The sequence below is a fragment of the Hippichthys cyanospilos genome, chromosome 5 (assembly GCF_059441005.1).
Source record: "Hippichthys cyanospilos isolate Australia breed blue-spotted pipefish chromosome 5, RoL_Hcya_1.0, whole genome shotgun sequence".
In the NCBI taxonomy this organism is placed as follows: domain Eukaryota; kingdom Metazoa; phylum Chordata; class Actinopteri; order Syngnathiformes; family Syngnathidae; genus Hippichthys; species Hippichthys cyanospilos.
The window spans coordinates 20,609,707-20,634,699 of NC_142373.1; the positions used below are offsets into that span (position 1 = coordinate 20,609,707).

Genomic DNA, 24,993 nt, shown 5'->3' on the forward strand with positions numbered 1-24,993 from the left:
CTTTTGGTATGACATTTTGCATTGAGATACCCCAGACCTGTTTCAAACACACCTGATTCAAAGCAAGCTCTGCAGGAGCTTGAAAATCCTGATCCTGATCATTTCAATCAGGTGTGTTTGAAAGAGAGGGTTCGAGAACATGCAGGTTACCGGCCCTCCGGGACTGGAGATCGGCACATATGCTGTAATGTTTCTGAAATCTGAGTGTTATTTGCTGTTTCCTCAGCTGGTGGAGCCTTTGACACCCAGCGGGACAGCGCCCAACCAAGCTCAGCTTCGCATCTTGAAAGAGACAGAACTGAAAAGAGTCAAGATCCTCGGTTCTGGGGCCTTTGGGACAGTCTACAAGGTAAAGTCAATTCAATGTTAGAACATTTAGCTGCTTTGTTTACTTGCTTTAACGTTTATAAATCTAATAAGACATACAATAGTCAGTCCCAAGAGAAACGTCAAACAAAATCAAATTTATTTAACATGCTCAGGCATGATAGGAGAGGGTGTGGGGATGCGGACCCAAGCACAGAATCAAAAAAGATCATTTCATTTGGTGTAAAGAAAAGCAAACAAGGTCAAAACAGCATGCAAAGTAACAAACAAAACCAAAAATAAACACAACATGGATCCTGGCACCAGGACTTGAGACAACAGGAAACTGCGTAAAACAACTACAGCAAGGGTATTGATTTTGTTTTAGATTGAGGGACGTATAGAGGGAAATCTTTTCTCAATAGGCCCGGACCAATAAAACCAATTGTACATATTTATATAACTCTAAAACAGCAACTTCAGGTGTATAATTCTTTTTTTTAATAATGTCCAAAATAATACAAACACAACATTGATGTTAATCATAAAACATGAATGTCACCATTAATCATAAAACATTTGAAGTTTTACATTTCTTGAAAAAATGTCGTCATTTTTATACTTTACAAAGGGCCGGACTAAACCCGCTCGCAGGTCAGAACTGGCATACGAGCCGTATGTTTGACATCCCTGAACTGCGTTATTGTTGTAATGACAGCTTCAACAACAAAGCACCAACATTGATCCGTCAAGAGTGATTTAACAACAACGGACACATGGACAAGAGACAAGTAGTGCAGGGAGCTGATTGGGCAACAAAGGGAAACGGGCAGACCAACACAGGTGGACAAAATCAAGCTAACAATAATACATTTATCGCAGATCAACATGCCGCGACGTCATCTTAATTTGCATATTCAGATCCACCATTGCGAAGGATCGGATCCGCGAATCCCAAAGGAAAGATTCACGCAAAAGACGTGAAGAGATTCGCGCACACGGGAGTTGTAATCAAAATGACTTGGACTCACAAGCTTTCAATTCTAAAACAAAACTTAATTTAGTCATACTCACCCGAAAACAATTCAGAGTCATACTCATAAGAATTGTTAAACGCGCATTTGTCTTTTCGTCAGCGATCTTACTCCGTAAGAAGGAACAGCACATAAAATTGACTGTCATCATTTATCATCTTATTCTCATCCAGCTAAAGTCTTTTTGGTCATAATGAACCAACAAATGCCAATTGTGTTTTCAAGCCTCGCAGATTATTGTGGCAAATTGTCTTTTAATGTTTTGCATTTCTTCTTTCGCCCCTATTCACAATTTAACAGCCGTTTAATATTTCCTTTGGCAGGTTTTAGTATGCTTTAATAATGAGGTAAAATTAGGCATGTTTCTGAACATTTGGGAAGGGGCCAATAAAAAGTCTATTATTGTGGGAGTCGACCGTAAAAACAAAACAGTAGCAACCCATTTAGGACAATTAGATGGTGAACTCTTATGAGTTAGCAAAAGTACTGAAGGTTTGAGCTCAGAAATATTTTGAAATGCAGTTCAGTTTGATTAAATTAAACCTCACTGAGCCATAATTATCCCCACGCATGCTGTTGGCGAGAGTGTATAAAACTAAATGCATCGCCCCTGAAATTGAAGCCGTGATCAGAGGCGCTCTCACGTTAGTGGAGGTGTTAAGCCTGCTGTCATTGGGGGGGTACATAGCGGCAGCGCAATGCATTTGAAGCTTGTTGAAAAGTTGAGAGGCACTTGAATTCTCCCTCCTCTTTTTAAATGCTTTGACCGTTTTGGCAGCTGCTAAATCACTTTAATCACAGTTGAAATTGGATCCTTCAAAATGATAAAATAGTTGTGCCCGTTTTTTGAAGGACAAAATAACTTTTAATCATTGGGCTTGCACTATATCATCGTAGTACCCACTCACCCCAACGGGATTTGGGATGACGGCTTGAAAGAAGGGAGATAAAATAGGTGACAAGGGTAGAGGAATGATCAATTTACTAATTGAGATCGAGAGCGTAGCCATTATTTAACAAGAAAGTGGAAAAGGCAGTCCAAGAATAAAAGATTTGGGGACGGGAGGGATCACAACTTAACCTTATAAAACGAAATATTTATTGCCAAGTGAAAATGGTCACTCTGCCTTTGAAGACCAAGGGCCATATTTTCCAGTTTGCCCGTCACAAGTTGTGATTAACTGCGAGCTGGAGTCGGCTGGTCGCGATGCGTGGATCTCTTTGGCATCACGTAGACCCCAAAAGAAACTTGTTCTTAATATTTTTTTTAGTTTTTTTGGGTGGGGTGGTCATGTGCTTATATAAGACATACCGTAATTCCCCTAATATCTGTTTCAGCCCCCCCCCCCCCCCCCCCCACCCCCACCACCCCCAAAATGCCCAAATGTATGGGTGTGTCCCATAAACAGTAACTTAAAAAATCAATTTGTTTTCAACACCATTCTTGGAAGATTGATATGTCACTCACATAAACTGAGTTTTGACGCATCGGCCGTATTCTTACTTCCAATAATTAGTGTTGTGGGACAAACTGGATGGTAGATGTCGATACATAGATGCAGCAAGTGAATGTTGCAGCTAACGGCAGCTTTTGAAGAGTTTACAAAATATGAGATTCATTCTTTTTTGCTTTTTTATAGCGTTTCCAAAGTGTTGGTACGTATTACACGGTAACAAAGAAAATGCCATAATCTGACCCCAAATTAAAAGAGTGAGTCTTCAACATGGGTGTGTCTTATTTTAGGGGCATTACGGTAACTGTAACATACTACTACTACTGTACTTGCAATGGACCCATTATTTTGTCCAACTGGTTGTTAATATGAGTGAAGTGTGCAACCGACATACTCCACGTTGCTTGAAAATGCACGCATGCATCAAACGTCTTTAATTCATGTGTTTATATTGTGCAGCTCAGCATGTGTTTGTTTCTATTTCTTTGTAGGGAATTTGGATTCCAGAGGGTGAAACAGTGAAGATACCTGTAGCCATCAAAATCTTAAATGAAGCCACAGGGCCCAAAGCAAATGTGGAGTTCATGGATGTGAGTAAAATACAGTTTTTTCACATGTATTTATTGCATGTTGGTTCCTCTTTGAATAGTTTTTCTTTACACGACCATCACGTTACAGAAGCACCTACTCGATGCCGTACTACAATAACCCACCCACATTAAGTCCTAATGTGGAGTAGGAAGCAGTCTAACAGCCTGTTAATACTCGGTATTGCCCAGCCCCCAACTGAAGGCAATATAGCTAAAAACTAAAACCACTGCTGATCATTCTACATCACAGGTGTGGGAGTCCAGTCCTCAAGCGCCGGTATTCTGCATGTTTTTGAACCTTCTCTCTCAAACACACATGATTAAAATAATTAGGATCATTTTCAAGCATCTGCAGAGCTTGCTAATAAGCCAATCATTTGAATCAGGTGTGTTCTGAGGAGAAACCCAGAAAACATGCAGGATGCCAACCCCCTAGGACTGGGGTTCGATACCTATGTTGTACATCGGCGGACTCATGGCAATATCAAATAAAGTTTTGTCAAGAAATATTCACGACGCTTACAGACAGCATTCTATAGTGGATGTGAGTGAGAGAGCTGTTGGGAGACGTACATGTTGGGGAGGGGAGGGGTGTGAGCGGAAGTCTGAAGGAACACAGGATGAGCCTGGCCCTTGAAAAAAAAAAAAAAAAAACATCGTGGAATTCACCTATCGCAGGGGGTTTCCATTCTCTGTTAACCGTGAAGAATAATGGGATACTGTACATCACAAAACTTGCCATGAACCCGAGTGTTTAGAATTCATATTCAGTGTGCATTCACCACATTTCAAATTTTCAAACATTCACAGTTCAACTTGTTTCAAAGAGAAAACTGAAAAAGATCAAGCTTATTACCCAGTGATGATGCAACGCAGATGAAATGACTCTCATTAGCACACATAGACATCCTGGCAGGCACACATCGCACAGAAAGCGACCCAATTGCACTTTTTTAAATATTTTTTTACATTTACTTTGGCGGTCTAAAGGAATTGTTGGTGCAAGCATTTCTGTTTCCATCAGGATGCCTTTGATGAATACCCAGTGTTTGTTATAATTTATGCTTAGTGTGCTGTGAGACTAAATAGGATTGTATGGGAGCATAGTATGGTAGCCATATAACGTCTATATACAATTCAATAAATGTTTTCGCATCAGAAAAGCTATGACATTGTTTGAATTACTGAGACCTTTTAAGTTTTTACTGAGAAACATTTGCGGTACTTATGTTCCTTCTGTGTATCGTAATTATTCATGCCAAACCAGATGTCCTGGTAATTTATAATGTATAAGTACATACTTATAAGTACGGCATTTCATACTCACAGGTTAGGATTTAGGTTGTGTGTAGATAAAAAAAAAAAGTAATTGTATTTCAACAGCAGATGTGTGCTTCCCTGCTTCAAGTTCTGCATGATCTCATTATCCAAAGCTTGTGATACTTGTAATTTGTAACGTATTAATCCTCTTCTGTGATATCGTTCCTGTTGGTGTTCACTGGAGCTTTACAAGCTACTATGTCGTGTATCTGTCTGCCTGATCTGCGAAAAAAAAAAAAAAACATTAACGTGATGCGTACCGCATGTGTGTTACACTACGATTTGTCTAGTGATGTATTAACACATTATCGTTGTAGTCACAGTACACATCGTGTCTCTGGCTGTATTCGCTGTGCCATTTGAATAAATAAAGGATTTTATTTATTTATTTTTACAATGCCGCCTTATAGGGCAACCTCACGTGTAATATGTTAAGACCTATTGTGGGCATATTCATCATTTGTTTATTTATTGAATTTAAAAATAAACAACCAGCCACTTTGCTGAAATGAAATGTTATACTTCTTGGGTAAAGTAGAACCTTGCTGCTCACAGCTTCAAGAGAAACTTGAACAATAAACAGAATAAAGAATCCTTTGAATCCCACACTATGAGGCGCACCAAAAAGCCTTCAATTTACTCAAAGGCTAACAGTGCGCCCTTTAATCTGATGCGCCTTATATATTGATCATTTAATATGATATACTCCTTTTAAGTGACCGTGCCACGTTAAACCTTGACATGTTTCACATGTCACAGATGTTTCACATCTGGGTGAAATTTCAGCTCCATTGTGTCTTCTTTCATTACTTTCCTTTTGATGTGTAATGTCTTTGATGTAAACACCAAAGGATCGGACAAAACACCGCACAAGGGTTAAATGGTGGTTAATGCTGAAACGAAAACGGTAATAAAACCTCTACGGTGATTCTAAAATGATCTGTGCCGTTTGAGTCAGATACAAGTTGTAGCATATGTACAATCCAAATGTGCATCTTTCAGGAGGCCCTAATTATGGCCAGCATGGAGCATCCTCACCTGGTGCGTCTGCTGGGTGTTTGCCTGAGTCCCACCATCCAGCTGGTTACGCAACTGATGCCTCACGGGTGCCTTCTCGACTACGTCTACGAGCATAAGGACAACATTGGATCGCAGCTGTTGCTCAACTGGTGTGTCCAGATTGCAAAGGTAAATGTAAAAGCGGCTGCATTTTTATGCCTTATGTTTGACTTGCTGCGGTCAGTCGTGTGATGGGTAAATTGCGGCTTGGGGTCGTGTGTTTGTTTATCAGAGGTCATTCTGGTTCCACATTCTCCAATTTAACTGGTTTTCTTCTCATTAGTGTTGACCCGATGTGAAAATGTGTATTTGCAGTTAGTAATGTTTAATGCGTTGATGGGCTTTTTTTCTGTGTGAGCTCGACTTGATTTGTGTTTGAATGCATCACGTTTGAATGCAACACGTTTGAATGCACCATGTGCACTGCATGCATAGTTAGTGGCTAGCGCTAAGGCTCGTCATTGGTGCTGTATCACGCAGTGAACCCGTAGCAGATTATAGTTTCTAAGTGTCTTATGGTGTTGATGTTGGTAGTTCTGTGATGTGAAAGCAAAAGAACCGAGGACTCAAGCCAACCACTCTGCTAAAACAAGCCACATTCAAAATAAAAGCCTAGTACGGGTTTTGCAATGCCTGTGCATTGCCGTAATTTCCCCAAAATAGGGAACAGCCTTTATTTTAGGGTCAAATTCTGATATGTTCTGTTACCGTGTATCACACACCAACAGTGTGCCAATGTAAAAGCAAAGAATTAATCTCATCTTTGTAAATCTTATTTCCTTGTGTTCATATTTGTAAATTATATATTTATTGCGAGTTATTTCTTGGAAACATCATAATCTTTAGATGTCCCGCTCCATTTTAGTAATATTCCTTTGTGGGAACAAGGATGGACTCGGACATAGGTTTAGACTGCTTGCTTCTTTTATGGAAAATAAGTCAGTAACAACCTCACCTAACACAAGCTGCTGTTAGCTGCTCATTAGGCTCTTGCTGCAAACAGACAATTGACATCTGCCCTCTTGCTCATCTGGCTGATATGAAAATGCATATCTATGCGTCAAAAATCAACTTATGTGACTGACAGATCAATCATACCCAAATGGTATATGTATATATACCCAAAGTATATGTATTTGGGGAATTACGGTATTGTTCATTTGGAAGTTCACAGCACGCTGTTGCCGATGTAGTTTTCCTTGGTTGTTTTTTTTTTTTTTTTTTTTTTGCTTGTTTGTATTTTTTGGAGGGAGGGGTAGTGCTCAGAATGAAGTAGAAGCTCAGCAATGCTCTTTTCTTGACCTACTGAAGTGCTTTACAATAGTTGTCTCTCTTTCTCCTGTGTGCTTGTATGAAATTGAATCATGCTGTTGCTGGGTTTTGCATCATCCGAACATCTGCTTTTGGATGTAATATATTTAAATAAGTTTCTGTTATTGAATGTCTGGACATTAAAAAAAATAAAAGGAAAAACATGCCTTTGGGATTGAATGAGTTAATAATGGCTACAATTTTTAGAAACCTAGGGCCATATTATCCCATGATTTAAGACAGGGGTGTGAAACTCATTTTAGGGTCATTGTGGTAAAATCATGGTATAAACTTATACATCTTTAAAACAACAACTATAAATTTATTATTCTGTTTTTAATATGGTCCAAAACGCACTATTTTTCATAAAACATTAACATTACTATTAATCATAAAACAACTTGCTTTTCAATTTTTGAGAAAAATTCGGCTCATTTTCTTTCACTTTACATTTCAAAAATCACCTTGAAAGCCAGATTAAATCTGTTAGTTTTCATATGTTTGACACCCCTGAACTACGGTGTGGTGACAATGACAGTGACAACATCAAAGCACCTACAATGATCCGACAAGAAGGCATGCAGCAAACTAAATACACGTCACACCGATTAGACAACATGGGACACCTGGACAAGAGACAAGTAGTGCAGGGATCTGATTCAGTAACAAATCATTTAAATGTAATAATTTACATTAGAAAATCGTCTTGCGGGCCGGTTCAAACCTGTTTCGGGCCAGAATCGGCCGTGTGTTTGATTCCCTTGACTTGAGGCCTTTTATGCATGGGTGGGAGAATATTGCTTGAGGGCATGTTATATACTGATATGTCTTGAAGTGTCCTGCATCGAAATCCCAAATTAAATGCAACCCCGACACGTGACGGAATATTTAATCGTCTTTGTTGTGGACTCAAACGGCAACTTCGTTTGCGTCCCCCGATGTTCTCCACTCTGGTCTCTTCCAAGTGACAGAACTTGACTGCTAGATGGGTAAATCCCTGTGCACCCCCTCTGTCACCAACACCATATCGTCATAATGATTACCACCTCAAGAGATATACTAATGAGCAGATTTATCAGCGCTGTGATGTATGCATGCTTTATTTTATTCTGTTTTATCTTGCTACATCTCCTTTCTGCAGTGGGCTTTAAAGCCTTGTCACATTTTGTCATGTTTGCTTGGTGTGAATGGCTTTTCACATGTATTTATATCTTGCGTTTTTGAAGCTTCTATTACCCTGTTTTCATGCTACTTAATGTGGCACACATGACTTGAAAACTGCATTTGAATGCTACTATAAGTAAATACCATGTTTAAGTAACAGTGTAAATAATGCAATACAAGGAACGTAGGACACAGAGCTACAGTATTTTGGCCCCTCTGTGAAAACACAGTAGATTAGGGCGTATCGTTCCTCTGACAAGTTCAACTAAATTGTAGCGCCTGGTGGAGACATAGTGTATGATTGTGATGAGTGATGGAAGTTGTAGCGTTCCAAACACTCTGGTGACTTACTATCTTCGCAATTCTCATTACATCAATCTGTAAAGTGCACTCCGGCTCCACACTAAATTCTTTTAACTGAGTCCTGCTCTGTGAATGCCAGTGCTTCTCAGTTGTTTTTTGCAAAGCCCCCAGGAAAGAGGAAACAATTCTCCCCCTCGCCGCGGTGACTATAAATAAGATCGTATAAATTGTATACCTACAATAGTATCATTTTTAACATTAACAAAAGAAAATAGCAGTATAAATCAACATTAGCATTATTCAATGGTATTTGACTTTTTATTGGGTTTATGTACTGTACTGCAGCAGCTAGGTGGTGCAGCGGTTAGCACAGTCGCCTCACAGTTGTGAGACCTGTGTTCAAGATTCAAGAGTTGTATTGTAATATGCATAGTAATAACACACAATTAAATCTTATTCCGTTCACGTCACCGAGGAGACTACATTCCATAATCAAGCAAATAATAAGGTAGGCAATAAAACAAACAAAAACCAACCAAACAAAAAAACAATAATAGAGCAATAAGGGCAGTAATAATGAACCACTAATAAATGAATGGACTTACATTCTGAGCATATTACGGAGTAGCACATATACAATAATTTCCCATGGAATAATGGATGGATTTTATGGGCATCTCTTAATTCTACTTTTCAGAACAATGACCACTGCAATTAGCTGTGATAGTAACAAAATCAATTGAAATACAACATTTTCCTAACTAATCTCATACTGTAATAGTACTGTACACAACTTTAAAATCTGCTATGCGTTCAGTGTCTCCTTGAAAATTCAGTTTGAATTGGCTCTTAAGAATCTTTTCACGCCTGTGAAGGTTCATTTTCAAACATACTGTATCTGAATTCCTTAAATCATTCCTATAATGATAAGTGCGCAGCTCCTTTCAAAATCCTCTTTGGTTCTTTGTTGAAATGTCAGAGATCAACGTTGTTTTGGAGATTATTACTTAGCAAACGTGCTGCTCACTTTCCTTAATTGGCTGGTGGGTTTGCATTGTTTTTTTTTGTTTGTTTTTTTTCAACATCCAAGAAAGCTTGTTTGACTGAAGTTGGCTATAAAGGTCTCATGCACTCCCGCGCCTCCACCCAAGCACGTACACAGCCACACCAGCCCAAAGTTTGGAGGAGGAAGCTGTAGAATATATATTCCCATGCTTCTCTCAAAGCTTACTTAAAAAAATGAAGCCTGTGTTGCATTGTCTGTTTATGATGTTCGTCTGTCATATAAACAGATGAATTTTGGACTGTTCAGATGGTTGGTTACTTGGAGAGACAGCCTGCATTTGTTTTGCCGCTTCTCCCAATTTGCATAAACAATATGTTGCGTATCCAGTTAAACCAGTGCAATTCTGCTCCTGTGCCTTGTATTTTTAGGGAAGCATCTATAGTGTTCCATCAACTTTCAAAGTTTATGGGGACTGGAAAACCCCTGTGATAAGTGACTTCTGGCAAGTCTGAATCCCTCCCAACAGACATTGTACATGCATAAATAGAGTGTATGAAATGTGTTAAATCAAACCTTTCTTCAAATCTTTCTTCACCATTCCTAGTGATCTTTTAAAGTACGAAAGCATGTGTCTCTTTTTGGGCACAAACATTATTTTCAATTACAACACACAGTACATCAGAGCATGTTGAGCGGCCACTAACTCTCCCAGAACCCCCCACGCCCCACCCCTATCTCTCCTTTGCACACATGCATACACACACACCCAATACCCACAACACAAGCTATCTTGAAGCGGTCCTTTTCAAATAATGTGGCAGGCCCTCCTGGGGGGCAGCAAGGCAATGCGAGGGAGGGTGCAGAGGATTTGTTTTTGTCACGTGAATTGTAATTATAATCAATTAATGATTGTCATCTTTTTTTCCAATTCAAGGCACTTTGAAAAAAGCTGTAAAAAAAGTAGTTAACAGTTGTTGAAAGTTTTAGAGATAATGTATGGTCGGCGTGGCAAGTGTGTGTGTGTGTGTGTGTGTGGGGGGGGGGGGGGGGGGGGGGATGTTTTTTCGTTCCTCGGGGGGGTTTGCAAAATATAATTGAGAAGCACTGTCTTAAAGGGATAGGCTTAGAATGTGTTGTCATTCCACCATGCATCTGCTCACACCCGACACCATTTCCCACGTGTATGTCTCCACACAGCTCTCTCACTCACAGCCACAAGTGCACCGCCTTAAAGACTTATCAAGAATTGTTCCCAAAACGCCCTTATATAATGCCATTAGTCCGTTGATGTGAAATGTCAAGCAGTGGTTTCGTTTAAAGCAATAGTATCTTCATTTGCAGATCAATAACAGCAAACATTAGCAGGATTGTCGACTGCTTCAGACGCTAGGTTTGAAAGTGGAAGTGTTACTGCAGTACATCAGGTAGGCGAAGCACAGAAGCCGCAAAAGGTGAAGCGCGAAGCGAGGGGACACCTAATACTTAATGTGTTGTATTTCATTCCGATGTAGTCTAAATATGACCTTAGCACCTTTCATTTATCTTTAATGATACGGTGGTATGGCAAATTCACATGAACTCTTGACAGATTGACTGTATTGCTAGTGTTTGTCAAGAATTATTTGAAAACTTTCATTTAAAAAAAAAAGAAGTGTTGGATATCAACTTCAAGACAAATCTCACACTTTAAAGTCCGTCCTTTGGGAAGGTGTTATTGTTTCCAACAGGCAGCGCGGATGTTTGCGAGCCAGGTGCATTTCAACTCATCTGGCCTGTTGCAAACAACCTGAGGCCATCCCCACGCCGCCTGACTGGAAAGCACCAATAAAAATGGGCTGCCTACACTCGCAGACAAGAAGGCGATTAGCTCAGCACAGGGAGCAGTCCCCGTCTCCGTGAGAAATTAGAACAGCTGTAAATAACTTGTGTCTGCAGCAGAGGCCAACCTTCGTCATAATCTGCGCCTGTGACAGACACCCAAAGTGCAACCAATGTGATTAAGAATGTCACATTACGCTTGGCAGAACATCCCTTCTTTTCGTTTAACATAAAATGCCACATGCTGTGGGCTATAATGGCTTTTGGAGGTGTTTCATAAGCCCAAAACATAAAAGGTACATGGAAAATGACAAAACAGTGAACTACTACACGAAACAAATAAACAAACTATCTCAAGGGAACTCGATGATGCCCACGAGACCAACATTGAAATGCGCTTTTTGATTTTGCTTTAATTTGGAAGATGTTTTATTTTTCATACCTTAAAAATGAAAAGTAGTGTTTTATGCTTCGTATAAGGCGCACCAATTTATAAGATGCACTGTCAGCTTTTGAGAAAATTGAAGGCACCTTATTGTGCAGAAAATACGGTAATAGATAAAAATGCTCAGTGCATTAACATACTCATCTGGTGTCTGAAGCTTCTCCTTCCTGTAACACTTAAAAGTCTGTCCTGTCTGCATTACTGGACTCGGATGGCCTTTCTAGGTCAAGGTCACGTTTTTGGCTCATGAATTGAATATGCCGCCTGATTCCAAATGTCCCTGCAGGGGCTCGGTAACACACACAGTGAAGTGGTAACATGACACAACCCATGTCTGCATCATGGAGTTTTGCCCAGAGCCAAAATCACACCCAAAAAAAAAAAAAATGTACATTCAGGCATTTCTCTGGTTTTGTTTTCGTTTGTGCTCATGTGATTGTTCATTTTTGTCGTTCTGTTGTAGTGGTCACAAAATATATTTTTTAAATATGTTTTAAGTAAATGCAATATGCAATATTTTGTCATATGATTTGTATAAAAAATATGTAACTTCACAACGGTAAATTAGAGCGTTTTATCAGGCCACATGAATACGTCCCTTTTGTTATATAATTTATAATCTCACCTCACGTCCATTGAATCTGATGCATGTTTACAAAACCAGGCTTATGTCGCTGGCGGTTAGTGTTTTTTGAAATAGATGTCGATTTTGGTATTCCGACAAAAACAACCTCTTTAATGTCAAAATGTTCCAAAATGTTCAAATTGTAATCCAAGTGTCTGAAAAAAAAAAAAAAAAAAAAAAAAAAATATATATATATATATATATATATATATATATATATATATATATATATATATATATATATATATATATATATATATATATATATATATATATGGTTATATGGTTTTGTGGAAAAATTATTATAAGTGCTTTGATTTGATTTTTATGGGTCCAAAAGAGGGATAGGATCCACGAAGCCCCCCAATTGAAACTTTGGAAATGTGATTTTGTGGATTTGACAGCGTGGGAAAATCCACAGTAGTGGGTCAATGCAACTGGAATTGAGAGGGAAATTCCCAGCAGGAAGAAAGGGGATCTTCCTCCTTTCACAAACCTTCATCAAAAGGGGAGATCGTCTTCCCTTTTCCCACTAAGTCATGTTGCAATCTTTTTATGTATTTTTTTCTCAACAGCGAGGAACCTTCTACAGGGATGGGAATGACTTATTAGTTTTTTGCTTGCTCAGAAGTGTTACAATGTATCCAATTTGGTTTTATGGTTGTGTAGCATTGGTGTCACAATTAGCCACAAGCAGCTGGCTGAGCTGACACAAATTATTTGTTAGCTCATTTGCTTCTTTGTCCAAACAGGATGCAATTGCAATTGTACAAAACTTGAGGCCTGCACCTTGGGAACTGAGTGTTTTCAGCTTAACACTCACCAAGCTGTGTTCACTTCTCAATGAATGGATGTTGAGTGTCTTCTTTTTTAGCTTATCAACCACGGGATGGAAGGGTTGCAGTCTTTATTAGTACGTTTAATAGGGAAGGCAAGTTAACTTTATTGATAGAGCACGTTTCATACTGTATATACCGTACATATAAAACATTCACAAACAAAACAGACATTCATAGCAAAGAAAGTTGCTTTCTAAAAACTATGGAAAGTGCATACAGTGAAATTTATTTTAAAAAGGCTTTAAAAGTATTACGTTAGTAAAGTGGTTTGTACAGTTATATAGTATAGTAGTTAATTATATGTATACACACACGCACAAACACACACACGTAATATATATATATATATATATATATATATATATATATATATATATATATATATATATATATATATATATATATATATATATATTGCCCACCCACTCACAACAGGAGCCCATCAAAAATGCCAAATCCAATAGTAGTGGTCATAGCACTAGAGTAAATATACTGTAGTTGTAAATACAGTATATGAAATTGGTGATGCTCACCTATCGGTAGTAACAGCATTACAGCCCGCGTGCTGCAGGCTCACTCGTGTCTGCCGAATTTGGCATTCATCAGAGAGAATAAATGCATATACACAAAGTCTTCCCCTCGCACTCCCTGCTTACCCAGTCTGCTGCTTCATATTTAAGCTGTCCCCCAACGTCATTATTTAAATCCATTCTGACACGGTAGTTCAAATTGAAAGAAAAGCCGAGCGCTTTCATCAGTATTGTGTAATCCTTTCTGTTTCTCCTCCATGTTGGTCTGATTTGTCACACCTCATTCCTTTAACAATGATTCACCCTCTCCCGTGCCCACCGGGATCTTTTTATATCTATGGCATTCATTAGGCATGTGCTACATCAGGAAAACGATGCACTGATGCCACAAATCTCTAATAACGCTCACTCGTCATATGATCACACAGAAATAGGAAGCAAACATCCGGTGCCTTCGAGAAATACCTCCTTCCTTGATAAGAATGAGAAACCATATTTCATTACCTTTCATTTCAATGAGAAAAAAATACCTTGTTTTGCAATGGTGCCCCTTTGCAAATAGGGTCATGGAACACGTTTTTAAACCGAGCTTCCAATTCAGGAACTGTAGGATGTATGTGTGTATGTGACGACATACATATGGGTTACTGTACAAGTTGTACAGACTGTACAGTAGGTATACACGATGCACAGTCGATTCGTACATGTACGTCGAGTATTTTTTTCCTCATTTTCAAGCCCCATATTAGGATGCTCAACTTATAAGCGCATAACTCAAAACAGACCAATATTTTCCACATATCTGTGTTTGAATAGCTTTAACTCTAATGCAAAATAAGTAATATTGTCATTGAGAAGGCTTCAAATTGTTAAATATACCTGTAATTTGATATAGGGTATATCCGTTTTAGAATGTTTGGACAGAATATTGCAAAATGCACTTTCGTCACGTGCCGCCTAATTCTTTGTTGTCGACAACGAGGCTGCGTGGTTCATTTTTTGACATATTGACACATTATGAAAAGGAAAAACGGCTTGACTTGACTCCTTAATCCCTTATACGTGTGCTTGAAGAAGCCGGCATGGATGTCGGCAGGTGGGGGAAGGAACAGCCAAGTGCAACTTTCCTCGCATTGATCTCACAACAGCTGGATAAAGAACATCCCAAGTAAGATGATCAGCAAATTATTTCAGAAGACCTCTGTTTCAAACAAACTGGACGGGTCCGCAAATGACTACCCATTCATGAATAACGAGATGTTTAACCTTTTGACTCCTGTTGGGACAATGATTCCCACAGCTCTTCAAAAAATGGCAGCAGGTATAGCAATGGTAGCAATAAGATGAAACGGCATTGGTTCATTACACACCCATCTACAGATTCTAGTGGCATTAAGAACTTTTTCATACACAACAAGCCAGTGCTGTAGCTTTGGGTTGTCCCCGTTATTTGGGGATTTTGCGTGTAGTCTCTTTTTGACTTTTTTCACGTGGGCTAATTTTGAAATCCTTACCTCCTGGTAAGGATTTGTGCGTTTTTGCTATAAAGACAAAAAAATTCAGCTAATGGATTTGAAAGGGAGGGAAACGAATCTTTGGTAATTCTATAAACCTCATTTGTGTTTTAAGTATGAAATCTAGAGAGGGTGATTTATTAATTTGACTTAAAGTCACCAGCCATGAAATTAGTTATATTGTATTTGCACAATCACATTAGATCCACTCGAAAAGCTCCGAATGAAATTGTGCGTTTAATGAAGATGTTTCAAGTTAACTAATTATAATGTTTGTACAGTATATAACTTTGACGTGTTAAACGCCCTATTCCCGTTGTTATTCATTTCATAGCTAACAGCTACCCCAGCTGACTTTGCAAAAGAAGCGCGATATAAAAAGTATAGTTTACGCTGACACTTCATCAAATTGTGTTGGAACAGCTAGGCTCGTCCACCTCATCAAATAGTTTCTGTTCCCCAAAATTATTCTATTTCTGAATTGCCAAGTTAATGAGTGTAGATCTCATTTTCTCCCACGGCTGTCACTAAAAATATATTTTTTTAATTGATTATCTTATTGATTATTCAATCAAATAATGGGTTAATAGAATTGGTTGTTCCTCCATGCGGCCCGCAACCTTAAATGAGTTTGACCCCCTTGTATTACAGTGTAATAGTATCTTTAAAGTCAATTACACACTATGCTCATCAATATTTCATATTAATATTGAGTGGAGCTATCTCTTAGCTACAACAAGGTCTGCAACTTCGTGTTAGTCATTTGCCAGTCGAACATTTGCCTGCTCTATAATTTGAACACCTAAAATCAAGCAACTATAGATTGTTTCCAATGACAGTTTATATTCTGGGATGATAATAGGCCTCGTGCTTTTTGGGACGGTCAAAACATTCTTTTCCTTCCTTCTGGTAAGCTCCTATCCCTTATATCGTCTTTGATTAAAGCTGGTTAACAGCTAAATCAATAAATGTTTTTAATTACACAAATACTATCAGCTATTTGGCCTCTAGGTGACGCACCAAGACAACAACCAGTCTTTACATATGGAACGGAAAATGTAGGGATAGTCAGGGACAGGCGGGGTCAGGATACAGACGGGCAGAACGAGCATGACCGCGAGAAGGCTTGAAATGGTTAACAAGATGATCTGGCAGGAAAATGCAGGGAGGGCAATTGGAAATGATTCCTTTTTTTAAGGTCTGTGTAGGAAACGGCCTCGTGAACATAATTATGGTGACGCATCGAGGCAGACATTTTCGATCATTTGAGAATTGGTTGACGCGACTTGATTGACTTCCATGCCTAGTCCTAACGTATACGTTTATTTATTGTTGTAGACAGTTATTTGGATTACTGACCAAATGTCTTTGTCTTTGCCTGCTGAGGACGAAAAACCATTTAGATAGTGTTACCATCAAGACTTATTCCCAGTAAGTGTTCTTTTCTCTCCGCCCATTACATGCTCACAGAGAATGTTCAATCTCATTAGGAGTGTTTCCTCATGAATCACGTGCCGTCGGGATGAATTGCTTGATTATACATTTTGGTGAGTGTGCTGCTCGAGTGTCTTGACAGCTTCCTCTGTGTATTTATTTTCTTGTCAGAATTAACTGCAATGGGAAGTGCCAGGTGGTGACGAATGAGCGCTACCTCGCCACTCTCTCCCGCTATTGATTTGATCTCCAGCCCTTCACTTCATTCACCGCCACATCTGTCTTCCCAAAACACATCGGAGGGAAATATTGTTGAGCCTGTTTTTTGTTCCTTGTGACTCGGTGCAATAAGCATAAATAACTGTGACTGTAGGTCACATTTTTTGAACGTACCGTGATTCCCCGAATATGAAATACATTTTTTTTTGTTTGTTTTCCCAAAAATTAGGGCCAAAAGTATGGATTGGCAAGGCACGGAGCTAGGTGCACATGGAAAGGTATTCCATTTCGGCTCGTGTTAGCCGAGGGTGTTACGGCATAATTTTCAATAAAAGAAGCGAGCAGACTGAACCAACGTCCTTGTTCACACACACGAATATTACATAATGGAGAGGATCATATAAAGGTTATGATGTCTCCAGCTTTTTCAATGAAGAGTGCACCAGTTAGAGAACATGGAGAAGTACTTCATTTGACTCGTTTATTAATTTGCAGTCTTTTGGTATATGCACACAAACATAAACTTGGTAAAACATGGACGCTGCACAACTTTGAATATTTATGATAAAATGAACTTGAGCTCCAGTTTTTACATTATTGCCAAACTCTTGGTGCGTCTTATACGCACGGTAACAGAGAAAATATAATTTGGCCCCAAAATTAAGGGTGCATCTTATACACAGGTGCGTCATATATTTGGGGAATCACGTACGTGTGTTTTCTCTACTTTTGAAAGAGAACAAAGGATCCAGCCACGTCACACTTTTTCTCCGATTTCTTTCTTTTTGCCGAGATATGCAGAGGAGCAGACCTTTTCTTTTAGTAAAAAAAAAAAAGAAAATCCTAGAGCCCAGTATATGACAATGCCGTCTGAGCGAGGATTGTGAATCCTTTCTCTCAGCTTTTTGAATACAAAGTCATGACATTTCTCCTTTCTGTTGCCTTTCCATGTCTGATCCCCAAAGATTTGAAGGTAGTGTTCATCTGGAGGTGTGATATGGAGCATGGCTCAAGCCTGTACATTGTTTTTTGTTTCCTTCCTTTTTTTTCCCTCTCCTCTTACATGAAACGCAATGTTCAGAGCATCTTGGCTCCGAGACTTACACGCATGTTTCCTGCAATTACAGACTTTGGGCTGTCAGTTAGTGTCACCATCTCATCTCAGGATGGCTAAAAATGCAACATCGTTTTCAAAAGAATAAAAGCATTATACAAAATGTATGTCTGCAACCACTCTCTGTTCTGAAGATTTACTTCACTCAAGTTAATTGTGCAGGGGAGTGAAAAGTCACAAGATGTCAGGCTACCTAGTCTCACTCCATTACTTGTCTCGGAAGCGAATGAGACTATTTGAGTGTCATTCTGACATCAGGATTTGTGAGGCGAACAGGCAAGTTGCCTCCCCAAAAAACACTTGTATGTAATCTTTGCCTAGCACTGGAAGGCGAAGATAATACAGCTTATATAGACACATTTTATTTCATCTTTCTTTTGTTTTTTAAATGAATACAGTAGTTTTATTGAAATTCATTCCAGCTGTGTTCTACTGTCCTTGTTGATCTTTAAAATATGAACAGATTTTTTTTTTTCAGGTTGTAACGGTAAATACTTACGCAGACTAATAGTACATGGAATCATTTTAAATTTGTGTTTGTATTTAAAACTTTGATGTCAAACTGTTTGGGTACACCAACATCATCAAGCCAGACTGACCGCTCCAAGATACTTTCAACACTCCGATTGTTAGAATACTGCACGAATGCAATAGTAATATGCCTGTGGCGTTTACTGGCAGGGATTGCCCCAATACCAATGAGAGTGCCTCCTGGGGTGAGTTAAATATTAGTTCAAATTAAAAATCAATACCATATTTTCCACACTATTAAGCACACCAGATCATAAGGCGCACCTTCAATGAATGGCCTATTTTAAAACCGTTTTCATATATAGGCGCACCGCATTATAAAGTGCATAAAATAGAGGCTCTAGTAGTGGCTGGGGTTGCATTATGCATCCACCAGATGGAGCTGCGCTAAAAGGAATGTCAACAAAATCAGATAATTCAGTCAAACTTCTTTAATAGACAATTACAAATGAAGAATAAACATGAGTTGTCGAAAATACTTCCAATTTTTTTTTTCATTCTCCAAAAAGTAAAACTCGGTTTATGCACAGTAGAAGGCGCACCGAATTCCAAAGCTTTTAGGAGTGCCTTATAATGCGGAAAACACGGTAATGCTACATTGAGTACCAAATATATGGCAACTTCATCTAAACGCATTATTTACGGTCGTAGGTCATTATTTTTAATTAAAGTTTGTTATCGAGATAATGAGACTGGGTGGTTTTTTGATTTATTATTAAACGTGCTGTGTGAAATGGGTTTCGTGCTCCTATGGATCCTGTTTTAATTGAAAAGCCAGCTCTGTTTTCCACACTTACTGTTGTTATTGCAATCCTACAATGTTGAAGGCTTTTCCACAGTTGGTTTGTTGATTGATGAGAATTTGCATGAAAATAACATTGTGCTCATAATGATAATTACAGCAATAATTATGAAAACGCTAATGGGGTCTCTGTTTGGCATTACAGTGATGGGAATGGCCAAGATGGACAGTGATGTCGAACAGGATTTAGTCTTGCATGTGTTTATTTGTGCAGGTCACTGCCAGTGCATATCGAATGACTGGTTGTATATATATATATATATATATATATATATATATATATATATATATATATATATATATATATATATATATATATATGAGTACAATATAAAGCAAATGTACTGTATGTGTGTGTATGTGTGTTGCAGGGAATGATGTATCTGGAGGAGCGTAGGCTGGTCCACAGAGATCTGGCAGCCCGCAACGTCCTGGTGAAATCTCCCAACCATATCAAGATCACCGACTTTGGCTTGGCCCGCTTGCTTGATGTTAATGAGAAGGAATATAATGCAGACGGAGGAAAGGTAAATCATTGCAAACGCTTGCATTTACACAAGGTGATCAAAGAATAAAACTGCATTATGTGAGCCAAAACTTTGCCCACCTAGCAATTTTACATAGTTCAGATGACGATACCCTTGAGAGGAAGCGTACCATATTTTGCACACCGGATTATAAGGCGCACCGTCAATGAAAGGCCTATTTTAAGACTTTTTTTCATATACAGGGCGCACCAAATATAAGGCACTTAGAATAGAAGCTACGATGAGGTTGTATTATGCATCCACTAGATGGGGCTGTGCTCAAGGGAATTGCAACAAAACAATCAGATATGTCGGTCAAGCTTTTCAATCAGAAATTCAAAACAAAGATTATTTGTGGAAAGTAGAATCTGAAGAATGGAGGGAAAAATACCTTTTAGATCAATACCAAGACAAAGCAAGAGTTTAAAAGAATATAGTTAGGATTCAATTAAAAAATTAAATGCACATGTCTTATTTTCATCCAAGCATTGGGGCTGAGTGGATTATGTATGCTTGAACGGTGAATCTGTGCAGTATGGCAGGCTAGTTTTGTGCATTAAATAACATTAAAACTGTGCTGGCTTTCAGGTGTAGTGAAGCCAAAAAATCTAGCCTGTAAATCTACAATACATTTTTTGGACCAAGTCATGATGTTCCTCACTATAAGGCGCCCGAAACAAGTGTTTCATATATAAGGTGCACCACATTATAATACGATATTTGTGTAGTAATCCTAAAATGTGTTCACATTTGGCAGAATTGGTTTCAACTCTGGTGCGATTGCTCTCTTAGAGTCTTACAAATGCTCCCACATCAAACACACGTAGGTCTGGTTAGGCAGTAGTAGTATTTTGTCCAATTACAAATTTTGACCGGAATTGTCCAAACTGTGTCCCTTTTTATAATTAATTAGAGTATATACCACTCTTGAAAAGCATGCAAGAAAGATAGTAAATCATATATTTAACACAAATGCAAGAGAAGAGAAAGGGTTGATAAAGCAAGGCGACCAAATTAAATACACACCAGAGAAACGCTGTAACATACCTGTAAAAGTGCTTTCTGCTAAAACTACATTTTTAGCAAACATCAGATAATAGAAGATTTTGCAGAGTAGCAACAAAAAGAGTAAATGTGATGTCGCTTTTTGTTTTGTGGCTGGCCCTGAGATTGGAGGATGCCAGGAGCGGGTAGGCGGAATGAGGAACAACAAGGTCATTAATGTCGCTAGAAGTGTGCTCATGTAGCACCTTGTAACTAATCAGCAACGGCTTGTAATTTGATTCTGAGTTTTACCGGCAGTGGAAACCGAATTACATGCACAGTTCCCTCTAAGCTGCACGCGTGCGCCATCGCGTGTTGCGTTCACACTCCCAGCGCGCAGCAAATAGAGCAATCAAATGTATATGTATTAGCGTTTTGTATTTTCATATTGGCCTCATGCAAAAAAAATGACTTGGTAACTGGTGGTTGACAGAATGTCAATAATGGCAAAAGTAGTTTGTATTTGTATAGCCCTGAATCACCACAAGAAATTCTTACAGAAGAAACAAAAACACACAAAGTTCCCAGAAGAGGAAGGAGATCTTCAAAACCCTATTGGTGGAAAATAAAAAACCTTCAGAAGGGGCCGTAGGTGGGCGGATACTGGAGTATCCCACATTAAACAAACTTTATTTTCTTGCGCAACACACAGTGCATCAGCGTGTGGTGAGCGGCCGCTCACTCTCGGCGTCGCACATGTTATATGTTATGCAATGATTTTGGTCTTGTTTGTTTTAGCCGCAGTGATAGCTTATGTTACAAATGAGGTTATAAATGAATGTGTATGTTTAATTTTCTATGCAAACGTTATCCAATAAGCAAGCAGACATGTTAAACTGACTTGGGAGAAGGAGATTTGAATAAAGAAGTTTCCATATCAGTCACGGTGCTGCAGCAAGTCTCAATTTGACATAATCAAACATTTTTATTGGTTGCCTGCCAAGTACGTAGAAAAGTGGCCATCCCTGGTGAATGTTGTGTGTGTGAAATGATGTGTCCCTGTTCTTGCTGACAGATGCCCATTAAATGGATGGCCCTGGAGTGTATTCATTACAGGAAGTTTACTCATCAAAGCGATGTTTGGAGTTACGGTAAGATTGAGTTACGTGAAATGAGTTGCTGTTCAACAGGGGCTAAATCTGTGTTTTTTTGGTTTTTTTTGTAATTAAATTATTAATTTGCTGAGATTCTTTTAGATTTTTTGATAAAACATTCATTCATGAAATCCATGAAATACATCTGGGATATTTTTTAATTCATGGAATTTGTTTGATGCAAAAGTGAGGCCAGGACATTGATTTCATTCGTTTTTCAGCTACCGCGTCGATATGAAATCCCCCTGTATTAATCCCTTTAATCAATTAGTCCTTCTCATTCCTTTCAAAGTCCAAATGCATCCTGTCAGTTTCTGTGATTAATTCCCTCTGCTATTCTTTGTTTCTTAATCCCATTTTTTTCTTTGATCTCCTCTCGAGTTTCTCACTTCTCTCCCTTTTCAAATATCGCACAACTTGCGCTCTTTTTGGGTCCTCCTCTCTGTTTCTTTGCTTTTTGCCTTATTTTGTTGTTTATTTTGATCAACAATGACTTTTATTTCATACAGGGGTAACAATTTGGGAGCTGATGACCTTTGGAGGGAAACCATATGATGGAATTTCAACCAGAGATATTCCCGACCTTCTGGAGAAGGGGGAGCGTCTCCCACAGCCCCCCATCTGCACCATTGACGTCTACATGGTCTTAGTCAAGTGTACGTCGTCATTTGGACTCTTAAGATTGTATTCATGTATTTTGCGCATTATAAGGTGCACCTAAAAACCTTCAATTTCTCAAAAGCTGTCAGCGCGTCTTATACTCCGCTGCGCCTTATACAATGCATAAATCGTGAGTTTTCATTTTTGGGGGAAGAAAAATTAAAATAATTTAATCACCATGTAAATTGTGCATTTCAGTTATTAAAGTTTATCTTTTCAGTTGATTTTTTTTTTTTTTTTTTTTTATAACAAGCTGTTTGAAGTTCGAATATGCTGTGTATGCTCCAATGTTGAAGCAGTTTATATGGGGACAAGGCGCGAAACACATGAGTTTTTGTAAACTAAGGTAGAGATTTTATACGGAAACTGTTTTTAAATCAAGATTTAAAAAAAAAAAATGAATATATATATATATATATATATATATATATATATATATATATATATATATATATATATATATATATATATATGAAAAAATTAATCTCGATTCCCATCATATTCCAGCCATGTGAACGCACTATTCAAATGTTTATGATCATTTTTATGCCCCTACAGAGCTGAGTAATAAGCTAATCATTTAAATCAGGTGTGTTGGGGAAAGAGAACCAGAAAACATGCAGGATACCAGCTCTCGAGGACTGGAGTTTGACACCTATGCTTTAAACTCTTGATTGATCTTGACATTGATCCAAACAGTTTTTTCATGTAATCAAGAGGTATTTTCCCCATTTTTCAGATCGCACTTCCCACAAATTATGTTTATTCACAATTTATCATTGTCTTTTTAAAATGTTTGACTCTCTTATCTGATAGTTCTGATAGTTTGTTGACATAACGCAACCCCAGCCAGTACTGTAGCTTCTATTTTATGTGTCTTATAATGTGGTGCACCATATACTGTATATGAAAACAGTTTTATAATAGGTCCTTCATTGGAGGTGCGCCTTATAATCCGACGTGCCTTAGAGTGCAACAAATACGATCATGTAATCTAATGCCTTGACATCATCAACAGCTCATAATTATTGACACAATCCATCGGTTTATTGAAGTTATGCCATGACACGAAATGACTCTGTAGGATTGCTCCGATCAACATAAAGTTTGTGAGCAAAAACACAAAAAAGTTTGTAAAGCATGCAACTTATTCTGGTAGACTTGTCCCTAACCTCTGCACCGACACATTGGCTGGATTTTTCCATTCTTTCCTGGCAGTAAACCTCTGATTTGGTGCCAGTGTCACCTCAGCCTGCAGCTCTATTCTTGCCAGTCACCTTGCTTTTTGGTGACACCTTGAACCAGCGGCCACCTGGCAACTGGCATACACGCAGCAGGATGCGGTCACGCTCACCTATCTGCAGTGTCTTTTCATCGCGATAAACTCCGAATCACTACACGTTACAAACGTGCTTCCACAGTCGATCATTTTCCACTAAAGGAAGAGAACTTGTGTTCTACTTCATTTACATATGTGTATTGAAACTAGTCGTTGTTATCGTGTATTTCTTTCAGGCTGGATGATTGATGCAGACAGCCGGCCCAAGTTCAGGGAGCTGGCGGCAGAGTTCACCAGGATGGCTCGGGATCCGCAGCGATATCTCGTTATCCAAGTATGTCATTCAAAAACTGTTGGAATGCAATTTTCAAAACAAAACTTGAAAGTAGCCACACAACCTGTGTGAACATACACACAACATACAGCCTACCAATCAAAGGACGGTTTCCTGATGAGATATTTGACCAACATGTAAATGATAGTCTTCTCACCATTCTTTGCTGGTCAATATGAATGCAAATCGCTTTTCCAATGTAGTGTTGTTCTCAAAATTCACTCAAGTAAAATAACTATGTTGCTCCAGGGAAAATTGCAACATACTGTGTAAAATACTGGCGAAAATATGTACAAGTAATGTGATATGATATTTCATCCACACTTCTCTTCTGTATTATGTTAAACATAACCACTCGCGGACGGCTTGGTGAAACGGTGGTTAGCATGTCCGCCTTGCAGTTACGGGACCCGAGTTTGAATCCAGCTGGCTCTGACCTTCCTGTTTGTAGTTTGCATGTTTTCCCTGAGCCAGCGTTGGTTCTGTTTCAGGTGTTTTGGACGCAATAAAGTGTCCTTAGGTGCATGAATAGTTGTTGGTCTCTGTGTCCCCTGCGATCAGCCAGGCAACCAGTTCAGGGTGTCCCCCGCTTACTGCCCCGAGTCAGCTGGGATAGACATCAGCAAGCCTGTGACCC

General features: G+C 38.7%; 1 protein-coding gene across 3 annotated transcripts in view; it reads left to right on the plus strand.

The window, feature by feature from the left end:
• erbb4b (erb-b2 receptor tyrosine kinase 4b) overlaps positions 1-24,993 on the plus strand; it is a 198,319-nt gene that overhangs the window by 159,474 nt on the left and 13,852 nt on the right. For 2 of the 3 annotated variants that reach the window (XM_088414941.1, XM_088414942.1), the window contains exons 18-24: positions 227-349; positions 3,286-3,384; positions 5,707-5,892; positions 19,790-19,945; positions 22,005-22,080; positions 22,593-22,739; positions 24,259-24,356. In XM_088414941.1, the coding sequence (XP_088271067.1) occupies positions 227-349; positions 3,286-3,384; positions 5,707-5,892; positions 19,790-19,945; positions 22,005-22,080; positions 22,593-22,739; positions 24,259-24,356 (885 nt within the window). Of the gene's footprint in view, positions 1-226; positions 350-3,285; positions 3,399-5,675; positions 5,893-19,789; positions 19,946-22,004; positions 22,081-22,592; positions 22,740-24,258; positions 24,357-24,993 lie in introns of all 3 variants that reach the window. The other variant, XM_088414940.1, reaches the window with a different exon arrangement.